This window comes from Stegostoma tigrinum, chromosome 16 (genome assembly GCF_030684315.1).
Source record: "Stegostoma tigrinum isolate sSteTig4 chromosome 16, sSteTig4.hap1, whole genome shotgun sequence".
Lineage (NCBI taxonomy): Eukaryota > Metazoa > Chordata > Chondrichthyes > Orectolobiformes > Stegostomatidae > Stegostoma > Stegostoma tigrinum.
Window position 1 is genome coordinate 56,748,576 of NC_081369.1, and position 26,146 is coordinate 56,774,721.

At 43.6% G+C, this 26,146-nt stretch overlaps 1 protein-coding gene across 1 annotated transcript in view; it reads right to left on the reverse strand.

The window, feature by feature from the left end:
- Positions 1 to 5,595: 5,595 nt before the first annotated feature.
- Positions 5,596 to 26,146, reverse strand: part of vat1l (vesicle amine transport 1-like) — a 193,713-nt gene continuing 173,162 nt past the window's right edge. Inside the window, exons 8-9 of the mRNA XM_048546232.2 lie at positions 26,014 to 26,097; positions 5,596 to 6,416 (exon numbers count right to left, since the gene is read on the reverse strand). Coding sequence (XP_048402189.1) covers positions 6,318 to 6,416; positions 26,014 to 26,097 — 183 coding nt within the window. The 3' untranslated portion in view covers positions 5,596 to 6,317. The remainder of the gene's footprint in view (positions 6,417 to 26,013; positions 26,098 to 26,146) is intronic.

The window sequence follows — 26,146 nt, forward strand, 5'->3', positions numbered from 1 at the left end:
TAAATAACATGATAGATATAAGGGTTGCATGCTGAGGGACCAATCAAAGTAACAAGTAATCTGAAACTGTACAAACTAATTAAGGCAGAAAGGCCATAACAAGTTATCAAGATGATGGTGTCAAAACGGGACAGTAAGGAAGATTTTACAGATACACAATAGTCTGGAGGGGGTCACCAGTATTGCGACATGTACTCAAGATCATGGTTAGAACATATATAGAACATTACAGCACAGTACAGGCCCTTCGGCCCTCGAGGTTGTGCCGACCTGTCATACCGATCTCAAGCCCATCTAACCTACACTATTCCGTGTACGTCCATATGCTTGTCCAATGACGACTTAAATGTACCTAAAGTTGGCGAATCTACTACCGTTACAGGCAAAGCGTTCCATTCCCTTACTACTCTCTGACATCTATCCTATATCTTTCACCCCTCAATTTAAAGCTATGCCCCTCGTGCTTGCCGTCACCATCCTGGGAAAAAGGCTCTCCCTATCCACCCTATCTAACCCTCTGATTATTTTATATGTCTCAATTAAGTCACCTCTCAACCTTCTTCTCTCTAACGAAAATAGCCTCAAGTCCCTCAGCCTTTCCTCGTACCACCTTCCCTCCATACCAGGCAACATCCTAGTAAATCTCCTCTGCACCTTTTCCAAAGCTTCCACATCCTCCTTATAATGTGGTGACCAGAACTGTACGCAATACTCCAAGTGCGGCTGCACCAGAGTTTTGTACAGCTGCAGCATAATGTACAGCTGCAGCATAAGGTTGAGGCCGTCCTCATGGCAGCAGAACTGGGCTATCAGTTTCTGCTCAGTGATTCTATGCTGTTTCATATCTCGAATACTGCCTTGGAGGACCCTTATTCAGAGATTGGTGATTGAATGTCCTTGACTGCTGAAGTGTCTCCCCACTGGGAGGGAACATGAACCAGCCTTTTGGTATTCAACTGTTGACACACCACTTACTCTTTTTGTATGATCTTTTGATTTCTCTGCCTATAAGTTCTGTGCCTGGGTGCTTCTCTTCAATTCATCTGTGATTCGAAAGCTTGTGATTTTAAATAAACCTGAGGACTATTACCTGATGTCATGTGCCTTCTGACCTTGTCCACCCCAGCACAACACCCACACCTCCACATTAAACAGTAACAGGTAGTATTTGAAAAAGAGAAGGGGGCTTGCCTTTTGTCAATCTTTCCTGTTTAATCAATACTGTCAAATAGAGGGATATTTGACATTTAAGTAGCCATAGAGCACAGAAACAGACCCTTCGGGCCAACTCATCCATGCTGACCAGGTTTCCTAACTTGAACCACTACCGTTTACCTCTGTTTGGCCCATATCCATCTCAACTTTTCCTATTCATGTACCTCTCCAAATGCTTTGAAATTGTCCCCGCCCCTACCACTTCTTCTGTCAGTTCATTCCATACAAGCAGCACCCTCTGTGTAGAAAACAAACCTTTTGATTGATTGGCTCAAGTTTAATAGTCTCCTTGTGAAGAAAAAGGCTACCCTATTTTCCTGCATAAAAAGAGCAACTAGATTTTGTCAGAAGTGATAACAAGGTGTAGAGCTGGATGAACACAGCAGGCCAAGCAGCATCATAGCAGCAGGAAAGCTGACGTTTCTGGCCCAGACCCTTCATCAAAAATGTAGAATGTAGAAGGATCTGATGAAGGGTCCAGTCCCAAAACATCAGTTTTCCTGCTTCTATGATGCTGCTTGGCCTGCTGTGTTCCTCCAGCTCTACATCTTTTTATCTCGGATTCTCCAGTATCTGCAGTTCTTATTATCTCTTTGTTATAAGTGAAATACTTTTGGAAAATATGATTTATGAAGGCAAGAAATACTTAAAAACCATTATTTCACAAGATATATTTGATGGTATTAGCTGTTATTATCTCTTTGCATTGTTTTCAGCAAGGAGGCTGGCTATTGATTCGGTCAGGGATTATACTGTACAGAAGGTAATAATTTAAAAACCAAGAAATAGGCAAAATGGTCCTTCATGCTGCTGTACCTTTCAATAAGATCATGGCTGATCTTCTACTTTAACTCCACCTTCCTGTGGTATCCCCATATCCCTGAATTCCCTCAATATCCCAAATTCTATCAATCTTATTTTCAAAACACTCGCGGCTGACTATCCACAGTTCCCCGAGGTACACATTTCCAAAGATTGTTAACCCTTTGAATGAAGCAAGTTCAGTTCATCTTGGTCTCATTCTTGACGTCTCGTTCTAAACTCCCCTGCTACGACACATATCCCTCCAACACTTACCTTGTCAAGCCTCCTGAGAATTTAACATATTTTAATTAGCTCACCTCACGTTCTTCTGAACTCTTGAGGATACAGGACTTGCCTACTCAATATCTCCTGTTGGACACAGCCCGTCCCAGGAATAAGTCTAGTAAACCTCCCTTGCATTCTAACAAGGGCAAGTGCATCCTTCCTTGGATAAAGACAGCATAACTATGTGAAAGACACCAGGTTTCCCCTCTTAAATAATTGAGACCAATGCTGTATGGAGGAGCTTTAACTGTAAAAGGCAGAATCTTCACCAACAGCTGCAATTCAAAATAACTGGGGATATAGGATATAATCTGAAACTGTTGAACTCTGTGCTGAGTCTGCAAAGTAGTAAGGTGCTGAATCAAATGATGAGTTCCATCCTCAAACTTAATTTGAGCTCTGTTGTTATATTGCAGGAGTTGAGGACTTCAAGATCAGAACGCCAACTGGATGGGATGGTGATCCAGATGCTTAGAGATAACCATTGCTGACAGGAGAAAACTGTAATGGAAAACAGGTACTGAACCCACAATTGTTCTCTGAATTATAGAGAACACTGCATTGTGAGCAGCATAGAATATATTCCATTAAATTCAGACATGTGCAAGTAAATCAATGCTTCGCTGGAAACAGTGCTTTCATCTTCATACAGTGAGAAAGGGGAAAACAATTAAAAAAAGAGCAGTGTTTGCATCTCCTGTGCTTGCACTGAATGTTACTGTGGGAAGAGCAAGAGTGTTGGGTGTAATTGGGGAATGGATTAGGATATTACGCAGGGAACAGTCCCTTTGGAATGCAGAAATGGGAGGGCAGGGGAGGATATGTTTGCTGGTGGTATCACTGTGGAGGAAGTGGAAGTGTTGCTGGATGATTCAGTGAATACGGACACTCTTGGCGTGGAAGGTGAGTGCAAAACGAGCCCTATCCTGTTTCTGGGAGGGGAAGAGGGGAATGCTTGTGCAGAAAATAGAACGAAGACCATCGAGAAACCTATTAACCACATAGCTGGGATGGGGGGAGCCCTTCGTTGAAATGAAAGAAATATAAACATGAAACCTGGAATGAAAGTTGTCATCAGCAGAAGAGATGAGACGGAAACAGAGGAACTGGGAATATGAAGAAGAGTCCTAGTGGGTTTTGCAAGGGTAGCCAAGTGAACTTATACAGAATACTGGATAACAAAGTGTGAAGCTGGATGAACACAGCAGGTCAATCAGCATCTCAGGAGCAAAAAAGCTGACGTTTCGGGCATAGACCCTTCATCAGAGGATCTTGGATTCTCCAGCATCTCCAGTTCCCATTATTTCTTATAGAGAATATTGGCCTGGTCTATATCCAGAAAGGAAGAAAAATGTCAGCGATGGAAGGGCCGTAATCAAAAGCAATGTTAATTTTTTTTTTCAGTTCTGAATACAAGTACAACAAAAGACCCACACAGTCACCAGTATATGAGATGAAGAAAAATCACTTCATCCAGAGAGTGGTGAGTTTGTGGAATTCTCTGCCTCAGAAAACAGTTGAGGCCAAAACATTGAATATTTTTGGATACTGAGTTGCTGGTATTGGACTGAGGTGGACAAAGTCAGAAGTCACATGACATCAAGTTATTATCTTTACCTAACAAAGGAGCAGTGTTGTGAAAGCTTGTGATTTCAAATAAACCTCTTGGACTGTAACCTGGTGCTGTGTGGCTTCTGATTTTAAATACTTCCAAGGAGGAGTTAGATGTAGTTCTTAGGGCTAAAGGAATCAGTGGTCACTGGTGAAAGTGGAATGAGTATTGAGTTAGATAATCAGCTTTGGCCATTATTGAGTGCCACAGCAAACTCAAAGGGCTGAATGGCCTACCACTGTTGCTATTTTCTATGTTTTCTGGAAAGAAAAATGAGGGAAGGAAAGGGCCAGATTAGAATCTGCAAGAATATTTTAATCACAGAATTAGAGTCGTAATAGAATTATAGAAGGCTTACAGCACATATCGAGGCAATTTGCCTATCTTGTCCATGCTTTTGCTTCTAAATAGCGACTGAGCAACTCTTCCCCTGCCTTTTCCTTGTCACCTGAATTCTTTTCTCACTTCAAGTAATCATTGAGTTCCTTTTTTGAAAGCCGTGATTGAATCTGCCTGCACCACTCTCTCACAAAGTGAACTTCTGATCTAAACCACTCACCGCCTGAGAAAAGATGTTCCTCATGTCCCCTTCACTTCATTTGCCAAACAGTTTTAATCAGTGTCCTACGGTTTCAGACCTTTCCACCATTGTCAACAGTTGCTATCTGCGCAGTCCGGACATTCATGATTTTGAGCACTTTTTTCAAACCTCCTCTCAATCTCCTCTTCTCCAAAGGGAACAGCACCAGCAATCCCACTCTGTCCACATAACTGAGACCCTTCATCTGAGGATCCAGCCCCATGAATCTTTCTTGCACATTTTTAAATGCCTTCTCATCCTTCTTAAAGTGTGGACAGTCAGGTTTAAGACACAATTCTTCAGCTGAAGTCAAATTAGTATTTTTATCAAAAGTTCATGATAACTTTGTTGTTTTTGTACTCTGTGCCTCTATTAAAAAAGTTCATAAACCCATTGCCTATTCAAATGCCCTGTCACCTTTAACCACTTGTGCATATTGACCCTCAGGTCCCTTTGCTACTGCATCCCCTTTCGAACTGAATCCTTTATCTTCTATTGATTAGACACTTAGTGACCTTTAATTGCCTCATGCTAGTCCCTTTGTTATTAACTCCACAGTTGTTGAGTCAGTCACCATGTGCAAGCATGATATGCAAATCTGTGCAGGCTGCTTGAGGAGGCCCTTGATCAAAGGCACTCAAAGCACGCGAATGAGGAGCCCGGCATGAGGAAGTTGGAGAGTCGAGGTCTATTGAAAAGATGCCTCTTCCCTTCCTCCTGAACTCCCCGCTTCCCACTCTACAAAACCACTCTCGCTATGACTAACTCCTCTCCTGGAGTCACTCCATGATCCTGACCACTGATGAATGTTTTTTTTTCTGGTGGCAGTCACGGTTACTCCAGTGGTGCCACTGAGCCACCAACACACGGGACTTCCTGCCACTTGGGATCCTGGTTCTGTGGAAGGCCCGTGGCTGGCCTCTCAACTGCCTGATTGATTTGATGGGCATTCACCAAAGCAGCCAAGAACTCAAGCTAAAAATTCCGGCCAGTGTGTGGGACAGACTTAACACATCATCCATCCAATCCTTTCTTTCACTTCAATTCTTGTACGTTTGTCTTCCTGTTCTGAAACATAAAATGAACACTTGACAAGTAATCAATTGCTAATTGTTTTTTTTTATTTTTTAAAACTTTTATGTAAACATTGTTTGATAGGCACAAAATAACAAAAGCACTAATGCAACCAATGCAACAAGTAAAGAAACTGAGATCTCCATTCACATCATTTAGGCTTTTGATAAATAGGTCAATGCATTTTTCATTTTCGCAGTAAGGCAAGTTTGGAAGCAGTTCCTGTCACTTGTACTGGTGAAAGATGCATGTTTTGGAATACTTAACGTTCACGTATTAAATGGTCGCTGGTCAGTGATGTATATCAGAATAAATACAGGCACTAACAGGTTAACAGAACCATACACAAGAAATCAACACAGAGAGAAAACAAAATACTTGAATGGTACTTGGAGACGTACTAAAAATAGCAAGAGATTCACATAGGACAGAACTGTGCCCACTTTAAATATAAGAAGAAGCATACACAACGAATCTCTTCCTCAATTGATCTTGACACAGAATGTTGCTCATAATACTGCACTGAAAAGGATATGGCACTTTAGCAGTTCAGGTCACTAAGATTCAAACAGCTTGTAGCTTGGCTGACTGCAGACAGACACAAATACACACAGTACAACAGCATTTGTTCACTTGCGCACCAGGGAGATCTCCTCAAATCGCTCTTGGCTCCAGCGACTAACAAAGAGAAAATTCAAACAGGTAGGTTTTTGTTTAAACTCCTTTTCTTTCCCCTGGTTGAGGCAACTATTGGATGAAGGGCATGCGCTCCTTATTTCCATTGTCTCCCTCATGATCTTCCTCTTCCTCACCTGCTTCGCTGGTCTCTGTGCTGTCATTTGCCATCTGGAAGCAATGAAAAGATGGATGACTCCACGTGCAGTACAGTTTTTAACGGTTTATGAATGAGACCAAGTACCGTCAGTGAAGGCTGCGGCAGAAAGCCGACATATTTACATACATGTCAAAGTGAGATGAAATTCTCAATAACTATTGTGAGGGGGACAATCACAAACATCTGACCCCAGTTCAAAACTAAACATGCTGCTACCCCATTATCTCTGTGTCACAATGTTAAAATAAACAGAGACTGGTCGCATCGTTTGGTGGAAAGAACATGGAAGATGCATGACCTGGAAGGTGCAAATCTAGATAAGGTTGAGGATCACAAAATAGAAATATAACAACCATTAAATATTGCGCCACTTGCAAGGCCATATGTAAAACATACCAACATCAGGTATTATTTAAATAAAAACCATCCTGACATATCTAACAAATTCCTCTCCATCCAAAACCTTGACTGTCGGGAGGCCTGTCGTACAGTCCCATTAAAGTGATTGCGCCCATCCTATTCCTAAACTCTACCCATATGGATTTACTGGACGGACCCTCCAAAACATCCTCCCTTATTAGTAACACAACTCCCCTACCTCTTTTACATCCCTCTTCATCTTGAATGAAACATCTAAATCCCAAAACATTACAATGTCATTTTTGTCCTTCCCTCAATCAGGTGTCTGTAACAGCTACAACATAATAGTGACGTGTATTAATCCAAGCTCTAAGTTCATCTGCCTTACCCATCACACTCCTCGTATTAAAACGAATATAGTGCAGACTACCAGTACCGCCATGTTCAGTGATCTCTTCCTGCCTGTCCACCCTCACAGTCTTAGTGTCACACCTTAGTCTCTGACTCCTTGGTCATTTCACTTGCTGCCCTACAACTCTGGTTTCTGTTCCCCCACCACATTAATTTAAAACCTTTTGAATGACACAAGCAAACCTCACCATTAGGATAACGGTACCTCTTCAGTTTAAGTGCAACTCATCCTTCTTGTACAGGTCTCACCTTCCCAATGATCCACATACTGAAGCTCACCCTCCTACACCAGCTCTTTAGCCACGTGTTTAGCAGTATTATCTTCCTATTCCTGGCCTCTCTGGCATGTGGCACAGGAAGTAATCCCAAGATTAGAACCCAAGAGTGTGTCCAGGATGGTTATTTAAAACGATAAGTAATTAGTTCACCTAGGGAAGGGGCTATACTAGACCCAGTATTGGGGAATGAGTCCAACCAGGTGATCAAATTTTCAGTGGGGGAAGCATTTCGGGAGCAGTGATAATAATTCTGTAAATTTTAACTTACTTATGGATAAGGATAACAGTAGTCCACAGATCAAATTACTGAAGTGGGGGAAAACTAACTACCATAACATTAGACAGGTACCAGGGAATGTAGTTTGGGGGTGACTTTTTGAATAAATCCACATCTGGCAGGTAGGAACCTTTTAAAGGCCAATTGATTAGGGTTCAGAGCCAGCACATTCTTCATGAAAACAAAGGATGTGGATGGCTAGATTCGGCTACGTTGGATGACAAGAGAAATTGCGAGCTTGGTCAAAAAGATAAAGGAAGCATATGTAAAAACCAAAAGAACTGCAGATGCTGTAAATCAGGAACAAAAACTGAAGTCGCTGGAAAAGCTCAGCAGGTCTGGCAGCATCTGTGAAGAAAAAAATCAGAGTTAAAATCAGAACTGAGTGAGGAAGTGTATGTAGTGCTTCAGAAACTGAAGGCAAACAGAGCCCTCAAAGAGTACAAAGATAGCAAGAAAGAACTCAAACAAAGAATTAGGAGAGCTAAGATAACAAAGTGTGGAGCTGGATGAACACAGCAGGCCAAGCAGCATCTCAGGAGCACAAAAGCTGACTTTTCGGGGGCTCTCCAGCATCTGCAGTCCCCATTATCTCTGATTAGGAGAGCTAAAATGTCTTTGGCAAACAGGATTAAGGAAAATTCCAAATTTAATTTTATACATTCACAAGGAGCATGAGGGTAGCTAGGAAAAGGATAGATCCACTCAAAGAAAAAGGAGGGAGTTTATGCCTGGAGCTGGTGTAAGTGGGTGAGGTCTTTAACAAATACTTTGCATCAGTATTCACAAAGGAGAAGGACATGGTGGATGGTAATTCTTGGGAGGGTTTTGTTGATATTCTAGGGCATGTCAATACATAAAGAAGGAAGTGTTGGATGTTTTGAAAAGCATTAAGGTAGACAAATACCCAGGGCCCAATGGGATCTACCCAGAAGGCTGAGGGAGGCAGGTGAGGAAATTGCTGAGGCCTTGTATGACATATTTGTATTCTCTTTACTCGTGGGAGAGGTCCCAGGGGATTGGAGAATCGCCAACATTGTTCCTCTGTTTAAGAAGGGCAACTGGGATAATCCAGGAAATGTACAGGCCAGTAAGCCCCATATGAGTGGTAGGGAAGTTATTGGAAAAGATTCTTAAAGATAGGCTTTACTCACATTTGGAAAAATATGGACTTATTAGCAATAAGGTAGCATGGTTTTGGGTCTCACAAACTTGAGTGAGTTTTTTGAGGAACTGACGAAGATGATTGATGAGGGCAGGGCAGTAGATGTTGCCTGTAGGGACTTCAGCAGGGCCTTTTGTCAAGGTACCTCGTGGCAGGCTGATACAGAAGGTGAAGTACATGGGATCCATGATGAGCTGGTAAGATGGATCAGAATTCGGTCAGTCATAGAAGGCAGGAAGTAGCAGTGGAAGGGTGTTTTTCAGATTGGAGATCTGTGACCAGTGGTGTTGTGCAAGGATCAGTGTTGTTACCCTGGATAACAAAGTGTGGAGCTGGATGAACACAGCAGGCCAAGCAGCATCTCAGGAGCACAAAAGCTGACAGATCAGAGATGAAGGGTCTCGGCCCGAAACGTCAGCTTTTGTGCTCCTGAGATGCTGCTTGGCCTGCTGTGTTCATCCAGCTCCACACTTTGTTATCTTGGATTCTCCAGCCTCTGCAGTTCCTATTATCTCAGATGGTCTAATTAGTTTTTTTGTGGAAAAAACAAAGATTGGGAGAGATGCAGGTAGTGAGGACATTTCCCAGAGGGTACAACAGGACATAGTTTGGTTGGAAACTTAGGCAGAGAAATGGATGGGGTTTAATCCAAACAAACACTGGATCTCTCAGTCTCCATCTCAGGTAAACAGCTTGTAATCGATGTCCATTTCAACCCCACCGACTCCCACAGCTGCCTAGAATACACCTCCTCCCACCAACCCTCCTGCAAAAATTCCATCCCCTATTCCCAATTCCTCCGCCTCCGCCGCATCTGCTCCCACGATAAGACATTCCACTCCCGCACATTGCAGATGTCCAAGTTCTTCAAGGACCGCAACTTTCCCCCCACAGTGATCGAGAACGCCCTTGACCGCGTCTCCCGTATTTCCCGCAACACATCCCTCACACCCCGCCCCTGCCACAACCGCCCTACGAGGATCCCCCTCGTTCTCACACACCACCCCACCAACCTCCGGATACAACGCATCATCCTCCGACACTTCCGCCATCTACAATCCGACCCCACCACCCAAGACATTTTTCCATCCCCACCCCTGTCTGCTTTCCAGAGAGACCACTCTCTCCGTGACTCCCTTGTTCGCTCCACACTGCCCTCCAACCCCACCACACCCGGCACCTTCCCCTGCAACCGCAGGAAATGCTACACTTGCCCCCACACCTCCTCCCTCACCCCTATCCCAGGCCCCAAGATGACATTCCACATTAAGCAGAGGTTCACCTGCACATCTGCCAATGTGGTATACTGCATCCACTGTACCCGGTGTGGCTTCATCTACATTGGGGAAACCAAGCGGAGGCTTGGGGACCACTTTGCAGAACACCTCCGCTCGGTTCGCAACAAACAACTGCACCTCCCAGTCGCAAACCATTTCCACTCCCCCTCCCATTCTTTAGATGACATGTCCATCATGGGCCTCCTGCAGTGCCACAATGATGCCACCCGAAGGTTGCAGGAACAGCAACTCATATTCCGCTTGGGAACCCTGCAGCCTAATGGTCTCAATGTGGACTTCACCAGCTTCAAAATCTCCCCTTACCCCACCGCATCCCTAAACCAGCCCAGTTCGTCCCCTCCCCCCACTGCACCACACAACCAGCCCAGCTCTTCCCCTCCACCCACTGCATCCCAAAACCAGTCCAACCTGTCTCTGCCTCCCTAACCTGTTTTTCCTCTCACCCATCCCTTCCTCCCACCCCAAGCTGCACCCCCACCTCCTACCTACTAACCTCATCCCACCTCCTTGACCTGTCCGTCTTCCCTGGACTGACCTATCCCCTCCCTACCTCCCCACCTATACTCTCTCCACCTATCTTCTTTTCTCTCCATCTTTGGTCCGCCTCCCCCTCTCTCCCTATTTATTCCAGAACCCTCACCCCATCCGCCCCGATGAAGGGTCTAGGCCCGAAACGTCAGCTTTTGTGCTCCTGAGATGCTGCTGGGCCTGCTGTGTTCATCCAGCCTCACATTTTGTTGTCTTGGATTCTCCAGCATCTGCAGTTCCCATTATCTCTGAAACAAATGTGAAGTGTTGCATTCTGGAAGCTCTAATGCAGGAAGACCATACACAGTAAATGACAGAACGTTACCAGCATTAACATACAGACAGATCTGGTGAACAGGTCCACAGCTCCCTGAAAGTGGCAACACAAATGGATAAGGTGATCAAGAAGGCATAGGGCATGCTCACCTTCATCAGACAGGGCACAGAGTATAAAAATTGGCAAGTCATGTTGTAGCCGTACACAACTTTGGTTAGGCCACATTTGGAATATTATGTACAGTCCTGGTCACCACACTACCAGAAAGATTTGGAGGCTTTGGACAGGGTACGGAACAGCTTAACAGCATGTTGCCTGGATTGGAAAGTATTAGCTATGAGGAGAGATCGGACACACTTGGTTCATTTTCACTAGATCATCGAGGGTTGAGGGGCAAGCTGATAGAAGTTTGCAGATTTGTGAGAAACACAGATAGGGTGCCTACTAACAGTCTTTTTTTTCCCACAGTAGAAATGGCAATTACTCAGGGACATAGGTTTAAGGTAGAAGAGGGTAAGTTTAAAAGAAATATGATACACACTTTTTAAAAAGAAATTGGGTGATAAGTGCCTTGAATGTGCTGCTAGAGGAGGTGGTGGAGGCAGATACAATACCAATGTTTAAGAGGCATCTTGACAGACATATGAATAGGCAGGGAATAGAAGGATAAGGACTGTGTAAAGGTAAAGGGTTTTTAGTTTAGAAAGGTGTCATGTGTCGGCGCCGTCTTAATGGGCTGAAGGACCTGTTCCTGTGCTATAGTGTTCTTTGCTCTTTATTTCCAGATGGACAGAACAGAAGACATGTGAAACGTGTATCAAACATTAGTTAAACCATGCAGAGTGAATGCATGCAGTTCTGGTCACTATTTTATGAAAAGGATACAGAAGCACAGGGCAGGGCGCATTGAAGGTCCACAACAAATGATGCTAAAATTGCAGAGATTGGACATATCGGGATTGAAAAACTAGGCACTTTCCTTCTGAGAAATGAGGCTGACATCTTTAAAATTAGGGAAGGTTGTGATTGATTGATTGATTTATTGTCACGTTGACTGAAGTACAGTGAAAAGCTTTGTTTATGAGTAGTACAGGCAGAATATTGTAAGCAAGGATGTATTGATCAAAAGGACTTAGAGGCATACAGGTTACACTGCACAGGGTGTGAGCAAGGTGAGATCAACATTAGCAAGATCAGCATTAATTGAGGCTAGAGAGTCCATTCATCAGTCTAATAACCGTGGGGAACAAGCTGTACCTGAACCCGCTGGTGCGTGTGCTCAGGCTTCTGTATGCTCTGCGTGATGGAAGAGGTTGTAGGAGATCATTACCAGGGTGCAATGGGTCTTTGATGATGTTGGCCACGTTTCCCTGGCAGCAAGCCATGTAAACAGAGTCCATGGATGGAAGGTTGGCTTCCGTGATGATCTGGGCTGTGTGCACCACCTGCTATCGTTTCTTACCGTAATATGGGTAAACAGAGCAGAACCTAACAGGAGAGAGAGATAATGGGAACTGCAGATGCTGGAGATTCCAAGATAATAAAATGTGAGGCTGGATGAACACAGCAGACCCAGCAGCATCTCAGAACCTAACAGGAGTCTGAGCGACATAGGCTATGGTGAAGGGTCTCATCCCAAAGCGTCAGCCTTCCTACTCCTCTGGTGCTGCTTGGCCTGCTGTGTTCCTCTAGCTCTACACCTTGTTAACTCAGATTCTCCAGCATCTGCAGCTCCTGCTACCTCTGGGCTATGGTGAATTTTGTTCCTCAATCACCCATAAAACCCGATTAGGCTTGTTTCGGTCTCAGAAGAAACTCACACCATCTTTTGTGCTTTTGATAAACAATTTGCTCCTAGACAGTGGTGAGTTGCCAATTAAGGGGCCAATTGCTTGTTAAACACCTTGCCAATGGCCCAACTTGCCTCATTAACATTCAACTTCCTACCTTATAAAATGGGCCAAACAAGCTTGACATTGAGAAATCTTGACATGGAAATCAGTTTGCCCATTGATCCAAGTTAGACACTAGAGACCAACATGCTCCATGGGCACAAACCCACACCTGTAGACACTGGCATCTGACATTTGCCAGCCTCTTAGAGACAACAACCCACATTTCTGGTTCACTTACACAGCTTTTCTGTACTTTAATGCCATGAACTGCACTGGCAACTATCATTGCAATGCTGGAGCAAGGACACTGTGCAGTCAGGGACGCACATTCAGCTCAGAAACTGGACGGGTGGATTGCTTACCACAAGTGATGACAAACTGGGGCTCACTGACAGGCCCAGAGGAAGTTTAGCCTACTGCCATAACACACTGCGGCCACTCTAGTTCAGAGCTCAGCTTCGGCCTCTGTCTAGTAGGGAGTTCCCATCCTTTGGAGCTGCTGACCAATCTGGAATTAAGAATCTAATGATGACAGTGAATCCATTGTCGATTGTTGGAAAAACCCATCTGGTTTGCTAATGTCTATCAGGGAAGGAAACTGCCATCCTTACCTGGTCTGGCCTCCATGTGGCTCCAGACCCACGGCAATGTGGTTGGTCTTAACTGCCCTCTGGGCAATTAGGGATGGGCAATAAATGCTGTCTAGCAAATGATGCCCTCAGCCCCTGAATGAATAAAGAAAAACAAATCTGGTTGGCAGTCTTACCAGAGCTTAACAGGGGGAGCCACTGAGAGTACAGACCAGCCAGTGCAGCGCTGGTAAAAACCACACCGATATTTTGGTTTGATGACTTTTCATCAGATATAACAGTTTCTAAGCAAAGAGAATACAAAACAGAAATTCTGGAGGACATAAGAATATATCAAAGAGTGGACCATATGAAAGACACTGGTGATTAAATGCCGAAATGAATGATATTGCAAGGAAGAGGAGGAGGGTAAAGGAAAGAAGAAGAAAAACAAAAGATGAGTCTGAAGGAAATCTATATGGACAAACCAGGTGGAGACTGCTACATGTTTGTGAATCAGAAGGCAGCTTTGGAATTCCCGGAACCTGGAACCGCTACCACTACCAGGCTGATGGGATTTAAAGGGTAAATTTTCCAATAGTTACACCCAACATGGAGTGTAAGTTCACAAGCAAAACCAAAATTGCTGGAAAAACTCAGCAGGTATGGCAGCATCTGTGAAGGGAAAACGAAGTTAACATTTCGGGTCCAGTGACCCTCCTTCAGAACTGACTGTAGCAGGAGAAAGATTCGTACATCAAGTTCAATAATGTTAGGACTTGAGCACCTTCCCACACGTCCTTACCCCAAACTGCACATACCAGGCCTTATCATCACATGGGCTTCTACCACAAACAACCGAATGACAGCCACTAATGATCCCCATTAGCAGCTATTGATATGCCCCCAGGCCAATCTCTACTCATTTTTTTTATCTGCCTCAATAAAAGCTGGAAGAACTGTAGATGCTATAAATCAGAAAGAAAAACCGAAGTTGCTGGAAAAGTTCAGCAGGTCTGGGAGCATCAGAGTTAACATGCTGGGTCCGGTGACCTTTCCTTAACTGTTTTTGGCTCGCTGAGCTCCATCTCCAACTACCATTTACTCCTCCCCCTCCCCTCACCTCATCAGCATGTATATCAACCTTTTCCAGCTACAGTCAGTTCCGAAGAAGGGTCACTGAAACTAAAACATTAACTCTGTTTTCTCTCCACAGAACCCTTGCAGAGTTTTTCCAGCGATTTCTGATTTTGTTTCTGATTTTCAACATCCGCAGTTCTTTATTCTTTTTGTTTTGTAAGCTGAAAATTCCTGATTTCATGTCCATTAGGAGAAAATAGATACAAAAGCCTAAATGGCATGAGGACATTGCACAAGCAGGTAGCAGAAAGAGGTCATTTGGCTTGACAAGCCTGTGATAGCCCTTTAGTAAAACTATTCAATTAATCTCACTCGCTCTCAGGAACACCAGCTCAGAACAACTTGCTATCTGTTATAAAATAATGCTTCCTCACATCACCTCTGATTAATTTGTTATATATTCTAAATCTATGTCCGCAGACTCTCAACTGTTCTGTCATTACAAAGAATTTTCCATGCCCTCCACAATTTCCTTTGCTCTGTATCAGCATCATTCTGTGTCAAAATCCCTCGATCAGGAATACGCCCAACAACCCTCCATACACTTTGTTTCAAAGAGCCCTCCATTATATTTGTGTGTATAATCTCAAATCAGCTACTGGTAGACTAAACTTGTGTTGTTCTAAGAATGAACCTGAGGTTTATGGGGTTTCATGGGGAAGCTGATTGTATCGTTGAAATGTTTCCTACAATTGCTGAGCCAAAAATTGCAATCAGCGCTGAGCAGAAAGGCAATCACATGTCTCAGTCACTGCATTATCATCGCAGCATACCATAGCCAATAAAGTGGCTTTCTCTATTTATAACCTTCTGTCCCGAGCTGTCCAGAAAATGCTGATGCTTGATAGCTAATTCCAGTTATCACGGCACCAGCTGCTATTGTAAGCCACGTCATCACCTTGTGAATGAGGCAGCTGTCTTCGTCTGGCCGTCTGGGTACTGTTATACTGTAACAGGCAATGTATGCAACTATCAGATCACTCAGAGAGGCCAACAAGATTTAGAAGCTACTGACTTTATTTTTTTCAGTTGACCCTCCCTATCCCATTTAGCTAGATGTGGAGTCCTGTGCAGTCGGCTCTATCTCAGAGGAGCTGCAAGATGTTAGAAGGAAGGACATACAACCAGATTACTTTCTACTATCCTGGTACCAATAATCACAGTCATTGATCTTATTCAATTACTCTTTCATGGGACAAGAGGAACTGTACAAAGCCCGGTGACTGAGAGCTTTGGCAACCATCCAGCCAAAGTCTCTGTCATCCCACAAAAAGTGCTGCACTTCACCTGAAGTCAGGGTAGAGCAAACAGGAGAAGTGTGTGAGATATTGCCACATCTAACCAAATACTTTCATGAGGATAATCTACCTCTGTGACTTCCACTGGAGAAGAGATGCTGGGGGCAATTTTACTGAGCGATGCTCATCATTTTTACCAATGCAGATGAACTGAACCTGGAACAAGTTCAAAAGAATCAACAAAGGTAGACAGCCAACAGCTTTTTTCCCTTGGTAGGGTAGTACAAGGTGTATGGAGGGTTGTTGGGCATATCCCTGATTGAGGGATTTTGACACAAAGTGATGCTGATACAGAGCAAAGGAAATTGTGGAGGATATGGAAAATTCTTTCCAATGACAGAACAGTTGAGAGTCTGCAGACATGGATTTAGAATATATAACAAATTAATCAGAGGTGATGTGAGGAAACATTATTTTATAACAGAGAGCAAGTTGTTCTAAGCTGGTGTTCCTGAGAGTATGAGGAAAACCTAACAGTAACATGTTTAAAGAGACATGAATTACCACCAGGAGAAAAAGAATCATTCACGGCTGCAGTGAAAGCACAGGCAAGTGAGATTAGTTGAATAGTTTTACTAAAGGGCTATCACAGGCTTGTCAAGCCGAATGATCTCTTTCTGCTACCCGCTTGTGCGATGTCGTCATGCCATTGGGCTTTTGTGTCTATTTTCAGCTAATGAGGGCACAGGTTTTAGGTGAAGAGCAGAGTTACCCACGGGTCCAGAGGATGGTGGGTGCCTGGAGCAGGCTGCCAGAGATTGTAGGGGAAGCGAGTACAATTTTGTCATTAAAGAAATATTTGGACAGGTACAGGATTGGATAGGCATGGAGGAATATGGGCTAACTGCAGGCAAATTGGACAAGTTTAATTGTAGAAATCAGGCAGAAAAGGAAAGTTGGGCTGAAGGGCCTGTTTCCATGCTGTAGACCTCTATGACTCTAATCACAAAACGTGACAGAAAAATCTAACGTGACATCATCTAGACTGACCTATGTATAAAATATTAAATTGAAGCCTGGATCTACGTTCTCAAATCAACATATTAGATTCCTTAGTACAATATTAAAGAATATATGACCTTTTTCCCTAATTCTTGCTCAATATTTATTCCTCAAACTTCAATTCTTCATTAATGTATGTTATTTGTCGTTGCATCATTGTTGTGAGTAAAATAGCTGACAAGTGTTAAATTGCAACATAAAGACAATGTCTTACCATTACCATTTTGCCTATAATGTTCTTCAGAACATCCGGAGGTCATGAAATATGCCATAAACATCTTTTCAGGTTTAGTACAGTACAGCTTAAAACATCGACTAATGGAATTATTTAACTCTATTTGAACCAGTCCATTGAACAAATGAACGTTAAAGAGATGTTAAATAAAAACCAAGAGAACTGCAGACGCTGTAAATCAGGAGCCAAAACAAAGCTGCCGGAGAAGCTCAGCAGGTCTAGCAGTTTCTGTGAAGGAAAAGACAGAGTTAATGTTTCGGGTCTGGTGACCCTTCCTTCCTGTTCTGAGGAAGGGTCACCAGTGCCAAAACATTCACAAATGTTCTCAAACAAGAAGCCATTGATATAGAATGAGAGGAGGAAGGTTCAAAACTGAGATGAGGAGAATCTACTTCTCTCTTAGAGTTATGAATCTATGGAACTCACTGCCCCAAAATGCAGTGGAGGCAGAATCAAGCAACAGATTCAAGAAATAAATTGTTTGGTTTCTGATGAAAAACAGGACTTTATTTTTTTCCTTTATGGGATGAGGGTCTTGCTAGATGGAGCAGTGTTTATCACCCATCCCTAATTGCCCAGAGGGTAGGTTAAGAGTCAACCACTGCTGTGGGTCTGGAGTCACATGTATGCCAGACCAGTTAAGGATGGCAGTTTCCTTCCCAAAAGGACAGGAGTGAACTATATGAAGTTTTACAACAATCAGCAATGGATTCATGATAACAAGGTGTGGAGCTGCATGAACACAGCAGGCCAAGCAGCATCTTAGGAGCAGGAAGGCTTCTTTGTTATCTTGGATCCTCCAGCATCTGCAGTTCCTATTATCTCTGAAGCAATGGATTCATGGTATTCCTTAGATTCTTAATTCCAGATATTTTATTGGATTCAACTTCCATCATCTGCCAAGGTGGGATTTGAACCTGGGATCCCAGAATGCTGTCCAGTTTCTGGATTAACAGCCCAGCAATAATATCACTAGGCCATTGCCACCCCCTAATTCCCTCATAATTCCTATGTTCCTGGTCATTTCTAATGTTTCAAAGCACAACGTCTTTACTTCCTCAGGAATTTGCAATGTCCGCAAAGACTATTACCAATTTTCATTGATGCACCACAGAAAGCATTTTATCCGGATGCACCACGGCATGGTGTGGCAACTGCTCTTCTCGAGACCACAAGAGATTACAGAGAGCTATGAAAACTGCCCAGTCTATCACGGAAACCAGCCTCCCATCCACTGACTCCATGGAGTCGGAAAAGTAACCAACGTAATCAAAGCCCCCTTTCACCCCAGTTATACTCTCTTCCATCCTCTTCCATTAGGCAGAAGATATAAAAGTTTGAATACGCATATAGCCAGATTTAAGAACAGCTTCTTCCCAGCTGTAGGCAGACTTTTGAACGTCCTCTCAAATATAAAGTCTGCTCTCTCTCTGCATCTTCTCTGCAGATGTAACACTGTATTATGCACTCCTCAAAGAGAGAATGAAGCCCTACTTCTTTTGGGTATTGTAATCATTGGGAATGTGAAAAGCAGCAAATCTACTTATTCTCTCCACAGAAGGGAGGAATGGGTGGAAATGAGTCATGGCAGGGTACCTGGTGACCAGCACAGGACCTGGTGTTGATGGTTTCCACTGAGATCTGTGTGCCCTGCCATCACTTCTTTAGATGTGAAATGCAACTGGAAAATGGACAATGTCCAGGATGGATGGACTTACTATTGGTTTGGTAGGCGAAAGTATAGGATCCACATTTATTGGATGTTAGGATATTGTCAGGGCACATAGTGTAAATTCCAGCTATCTTTAACTTGCAATCATTTATTGATTATTTGCTATTCATGCAGAGTGAAGGGGCTTGGAGTTCAAATGGTGGTCAAAGGTGACTTGGACCATAAGAGCATAAGAACCTGGAGCTGGAGTAGGCCATCTGGCCCTTTGAGCCTGCTCCGCCATTCAATAAGATCATGGCTGATCATTTCATGGACGCAGTGCCACTTATCCACCCTGTCAGTATAACCCTTAGTTCCCTTACTGTTTAAAAAAAAATCTATCTTAGCTTTAAGAACATTCAATGAGGAAGACTCAACTTCCTCACTGGGCAGGAAATTCTACACATTCACAACTCTTTGGGTAAAGAAGTTGCTCCTCAGTTCAGGCCTAAATGTGCTTCCCCTAATTTTGAGACTATTTCCTCTTGTTCTAGTTTCACCCACCAGTGGAAACAACCTCCCTGCTTCTATCTTGTCTATTCCCTTCATAATTCAAATGTTTCTATAAGATCCCCCATCATTCTTCTAAATTTCAATGAATTCTAAATTCCAATATTCCCAGTCTACTCAGTCTCTCCTCTGAAAACAACCCTCTCAGCTCCAGAATCAACCTAGTGAATCTCCTCTGCACCCCTCCAGTGCCAGTACATCCTTTCTCAAGTAAGGAGACCAAAACAGCACACAGTACTCCAGATGTGGGCTTCACCAGCACCCTATACAGCTGAAACATAACCTCTCTGCTTTTGAACTCAATCCCTTTAGCAATGAAGGGATTTCTGAAGAAGTGTCTAAGCCCAAAACGTCAGCTTTCCTGCTCCTGAGATGGTGCTTGTCCTACTGTGTTCATCCAGCTCCACACCTTGTTATCTCACAATATTCCATTTACCTTCTTAATTACCTGTTGCACTGTAAACCGATCTTCTGCAATTCATGCACAAGAACATTCAGGTCCCTCTGCAAAGCAGCATGCTGCACTTTATTACTGTTCAAATAATAATTCTTTCTACTGTTATTCCTACCAAAATCGATGACTCATGTTTGTCAAGATTGAACTCTATCTGCCAGACCATTGCCCACTCATTTAATCTCTCCATGTTCCTGTGCAAACATTCAGTGTCCTCATCACACTTTGCTGTACCACTCATAGTGTCATCCACAAACTTTGACAAACTACACATGGTCCCCAATGCCAAAGCATCGATGTAAATTGTAAACAATTGTGATCCAAACACTGATCTCTGAGCATACCTCTGGTCCATGATCACCAACCAGAAAAGTACTCATTTATCCCCACTCTTTGTTTTCTGTTAGTTATCCAATCCTCTATCCATGCTAATACATTGTCTATAACACTGTGCACCTTTATCTCATGCAGCAGCCTTTTGTGCGACACCTTGTTGAAAACCTTTTGGAAATCAAGATACACCACAGCTACTGGGTTCCTGTTGTCCACTGTTGTTCAGGTAAATTAATTAAACATGGCCTGCCTTTCATGAACCCATGCTGCACCTGCCCAATGGGACAATTCTGTCTAGATGCCTTGCAAATTCTTCCTTAATGATAGATTCAAGCATTTTCCCCACTACAGGAGTTAACGAACCGGCCTATAATTCCCCATCTTTGGTCTACCTCCTTTTTTTAAACAGTGGCATCACATTTGCTGTTTTCCAATCTGCTGGGACTGCCCTAGGTTCCAGCAAATTTTGGAAGGGCCTTACCTGGTCTGGCCTACAAGTGACTCCACAACCACTACAATGTGTTGACTCTTAGCTGCCCTTTGGGCAAACTAGGAATGGCAATAAATGCTGGGCTAGCCAGTCCCTCATCCCATGAAAGGAAAAAAATGGTCCTTGCAAATATATCATTGGCTTTTTAATGAAGCTGAAGTTAGTAGCAATGATGTAAAAAGAGGTGAACGCCAGCCAAAGGTGACTCATTAGTTGTGCAACTTCCAACAGTGCTGTGGGAGGTGCAGATCATTGCTTCACTATCTATCATTAGCTTAATAATGGTCTTTATTGAATGCAATGTAAAGTTTTATGGTGGATGTGGGTCAGAGATGGGAAGGGAGTCAGACAGCAGCACGCACTCTCTTTTTGATGCAATATGCCAGTCTTTCATCCAGTGTGACGCCTTCACCAAGTTTCTGTACAAGCTGAGCCTGAAGGTGAATACATGTTGGAGACATGGCCCTTGTTATTAGGGAATTGCGCATCTCACTGTACAGAAGGGATTGTACAGCTCTCATCTGCAGGATATGCCACTATTAATATACTGAGACCTAAGAACGTAATTCATTCATTATGATCCCAATGTACGTCATTCCCACTGACAGTCCTGGGCTCTGTTGCTGCTAATGAGATGTTTATTGCTGTGTTTGCCTTGCTGAGAAAGTGACAGTGAATACAGGAGGAGCAGGGTCGACAGCAAGCTCAGGGCTAGAAGATGTGGAGCACCTCGCTCAGGAAGAGCTCGGGCTATGGGCCCCTTGGGATGTATGGAATGTGCAGAAGGCCCAGAGTATGTTTTGGCCCCGATTCCATGAACTGAGGCTGAGCAAGGCCTAGGCTCTGTAACATTGTGCAAGAAGCTGGATGCTGAAGGGGGATCTGAGTGCTGCAGGGGTGGGAGGCCGTTCTCTCCTGGTGGCTGTGAGAGTCACTGCAGCATTGAACATCAGGGTGACCGGCTCCTTCCAGGCAGCAACAGGGCACCTTGGGCACCTCTCAGTCACATCCCCATTAATGCAGCAGGATAGAGGCCAGTGCTATCTGTGCAAGGGCACACTAGCCCATTTCATATCCTTATGACAAGGGAAATGCTGCACCCAGGCAGTAGGTTTCAGGAAAGTAGCTGGCTTCCACCAGGCACTGGACGCTATCGACTGCACACACTGGCAGTGAGAGGCAGAATTAATCAACAGCGAGGGGTTCTACTTGGTTCATGTTCAGGTGATTTCTGATCACTGTTATCATTCCCTGGAGGACTATGCTCACTACCCTGGCAATTGCCACAGTTCCTGCATCTCTGAGCATTCTTGTGTACTTGGTGCATTTTAGGGTCCCGTACAAATGAGGCATCATCCTGGTCTGCTGTGGTCATTGCAAGTGGACTAGGCCATGAGGCAATGTCCTGGATGCTGAGGAACTGGAGTCTTCCGAGGAGGAAGAGTAAGCTCTCCTTATTCATTACAGAACCCAGCTGCATCGAGTGTGGCAAGCAAGGAGGATCTGAATGATACGCAGTTCCAAAAGGTGGGAGCTGGGCGCAACAGATCATCACAGATTGTAAAATAAACATGATACCAACATTTGCTTTACACTGTAGGGATGAACTGAAGCCTCTGTTCCCTTTGTTTGCACTTCCTTTTGTTGACTATGAATAAAAATTCATTGTTTGGGATTGCCTAATGCCTTGCCGGAGAATTTTCCCTCCTGGCCATTGATAAGATGTGGGTCTACAGTGGGTATTGGGAACAGAATGGGGGTGACCTGGAGAGGGTGGCCAGACAGGATGGAGCTAACGGACAGATAAACCGTGTGACCTGGTTATGAAACCTGGTGACAGAATGGGATAGTACATCCGGCTGAGTGCCAGCCATGCCGACTATATGCCATGAGCAGCGTGGGCTTGTGGCTGTTTTGCCATTACGCCACCTGTGAGGGGCAACACCAGACTTTCAACAATTGACAGGGCACATGGAGGTTGTTCAAAGATGGCACAGGCGCAGAAGATTTGGCAAAAATACACTGAGTGATGAGACGTTAGAGGAATGATGCATTGTAAGATAGGCCCAGCAGTAGACATGAGGGATGCCATTGGGATGAGGTAGGTAGTTAATGAGGTGTGTTTGATAAGATACAGGAGAAATATCACAAAGCCTCATGGTAAGAATCCTTCGAAAAACCTCATGCAATTTATATCTAGCCCAAAAAAATGTTATGGCCCCCTCTTTGTGATTCTGTGATATTAATAATCAAAACAGCCCCAGCATTGATCGCAAATAAAAACAGACTCTACTTCAAACGCTGCCAGACCTGCTGAGTTTCTCTTGCACTTTTTGTTTTTAATTTCCGATTTCCAGCATCTGCAGATATTTTGCTTTCATATCAGCCTCTGGTCGCCTCAGAGTTACAAAAATAACGTTAAAATTTCACAGCACAATGATGAAATCTAGGAAAGGATATGAAAGTCTTAAAAGGATGCAGGCTTCAGACAGGGATAATGGGAACTGCAGATGCTGGAGAATCCAAGATAACAAAGCTTTTGTGCTCCTGAGATGCTGCTTGGCCTGCTGTGTTCATCCAGCTTCACATTTTGTTATGCAGGCTTCAGACAGCATTGTGTGCAATAAGTTTGTGAGCGACAGGAAAAGGCATCGTAAAGAATTTAGTCTTCATGTGGGATTAATACAGACAGGGTTCATAATAGAACTTGTAAGCTAAAGATCTCCCACTTCCATTGACGGGACATTCTAGAAGCACTGGAACCTGAAAGAGAACCTAGGAACAGTGCAAATGCAAAAATAAGTGTACTGAAACCTTTTCACCAGAGTACAATCAGAAAAATTGATGCTGAGCCAAAGTAAGGGATATTAAGGATAGTAAGAACTGCTGATGCTGGAGTCAGAGGTAACACAGTGTGGAAATGGAGGAGAACAGCAGACCAGGCAGCATCAGAGGAGCAGGAAAGTTGACGTTTCGGATCAGAATCCTTCTTCAGAAATTATTTACTGCCTGGCCTGCTGTGTTCCTCCAGCTGCACACTGTGTTATATGAGGGACTTTAGGGCAAGTTATGCCAGTGGTTTGTAAAATTCAGAAGCATTTCAAAGGATGACAGAGGGAAAAGAGTTTTGGGAAAAGAATTTCAGAATGTAAGCTGAGATTGTTTAAGTCCTGGCATACATCATTTTGAAAGCCTAGATGAGCAGAAGGTCGAGAGAAGAAGAGATGAAATGAGAAGGGTCATTTCAAAAATAGACTGACAGTGAAAGAAATTGAAAAAACAAGTGTGGAAGTGAGAAAGAGACAGTACAGAAGAGAAGTGCAACAAATTGTACAAATACATTATTGAACTTGCAAAATGGGCATATAATTAGAGAAATAATTTTCGCAGATAAATGCAAGGCATTATGTTTTAGTAATTAAAGCAAGGATATCACTTGTCGCTAAAATAAGGATTTAATTTGATTAGAGAGGCAAATTGGAGTACAAATCCACACATCATAAAAAGTAGCAGCACAACATTAAAAGATGATTAGAAATTAAACTAAGCATTAGGGTTACTTGTAGTGGGAAAATGTATCAAAGTAGAAAAGGAATGCTAAACTTGTATCTAACCCAGTTTGAGGTGTACTGTGTAAAATTCTGTTGCCAGATAAAAAAAGGACACACCGTGGCTCGCTGCTGCCTTGTAGTACCAAGAATCCTGGTTCAATTCCAGCCTCAGGCAACTGTCTGTGTGGAGTTTGCACATTCTCCCTGTGTCTGTGAGGGTTTCCTCTGGGTACTCTGGTTTCTTCCCACAGCCCAAAGATGTGCAGGTTAGATGGGTTTGCCGTGCTAAACTGGCTGTAGTGTCCAAGCTAGGTGGGTTAGCCATGGGAAATGGTGGTCAGGGGTGAGGTGGGCCTGGGTGGAATCCCCTGTGAAGGGTTGGTGCAGACTCAATAGGCCTAACGGCCTCTATCTGTATTGTAAATTCCTGGGGAACATACAAAAGGAATTTACAATGATAATATTAGAAATGTAAGGACACAGTTGGGAGAAAATATTGGAGTAAGTCTCTTTGTTGAAATGAGGGGGCCGTGTTGTGATGACCTAATGGAGGCCTTTAAAGTTATGAAAATTTTGAATCACTCCAGAGAGAATGTTTCCTCTTCTGGGAAAGAGCAAAATTGGACAGGAGTATGAGATCATCACCAGGAAATCCAATAGGGAATTCAGACAAAACGTCTTTATGCAGAGTGATCAGAGTGTGGAACATGCTAACCCAGGGAGTAGTCAAAGCAAATATTAAGAATGCATTTAAGGAGGAATTAGACAAACATTATGAGGAGAATTGAATAGAGGGCTATAGTATGTGAGTTAAATCAGCTATGACAAGGAGAGGCTTGAGTGAATCATACACACCACCATAAACTGGTTCGGTGGAATTATGCATTTTGTGCTGCTTATTCTCTGTAGTTCTGCACAATAAGGAAAAGACAGAGGGAAAGGAAAGACTCAAGGATGTTTCCTCATATTCATCTGGGATTAGTAATGTCAACATGGTTGGGTGAGATTTTACCACATGACCTTAATTCATCTGCACCCCTGCATTCCATTGGTCCATGATTGGCCCATTGTTCATTCACAATGCCTATCTGGAGCCACCTGGAGAGCAAACAACCACCCAAGTGGATTAACCTCTTGGATATTCAGCAAGTAGCCTTTCCCTAACCCCTTTTCCCACTCCATCACTAATATGAACAAAACAGTAGACCAGTTGTCCCTTCAATCCTGCTCCACCATTCAATAAGATCATGGTTCTGATTTTAACCTCAACTCAACATCCATGCACACCCCCGATAAATTTCCTGCCGTTGATAATCGAGAATCTGCCTACTGCTGCCGTAGAAAATATTTTAAAATTCTGCACTGTTGCCTTATGAAGAAGGAAAATTTCAAAGACTCACAACACTCTGAGAAAAACAAATGTTTTCATAATTACTTCTTGATGGTGTTCAAAGAAAAGAAAATGAAAGTGAAATCTAATTCTGATTTTATGCCTCGGCATACTGGCTTTTTGACATATTTCATAGAATCCCTACAATGTGGAAGCAGGCCATTCGGCCCATCAAGTCCACATTGGTCCTCTGAAGAGGATCCCATGCAGACCCATCCCCCTACCCACTCCCTGTAACCCCGCATTTCCCATAGCCAATCCACCCAGCCTGCGCACGTTTTGACTATGGGGGGAAACTGACACAGACATGGGGACAATGTGCAAACTCCTTGCAGTTGACCAAAAGTGCAATTGAACTCAGCTCCCTGGCGCTGTGAGGCAGCAGTGCCAACCAGTTGCTGCCCCAACTTGCTTCAAAACTTCAGGAATCACTTACCAAAGGAGTTGGGGACTTTTCAACATCCAGGATGAGTTTCCCTATGTTTCCTCTGTCATGGATTCTCTGCATGGCTTCCTTCACCTGCAAACAATAGATAAAGTCATGAGAGTTCTTTCAAGGAGAGAACACA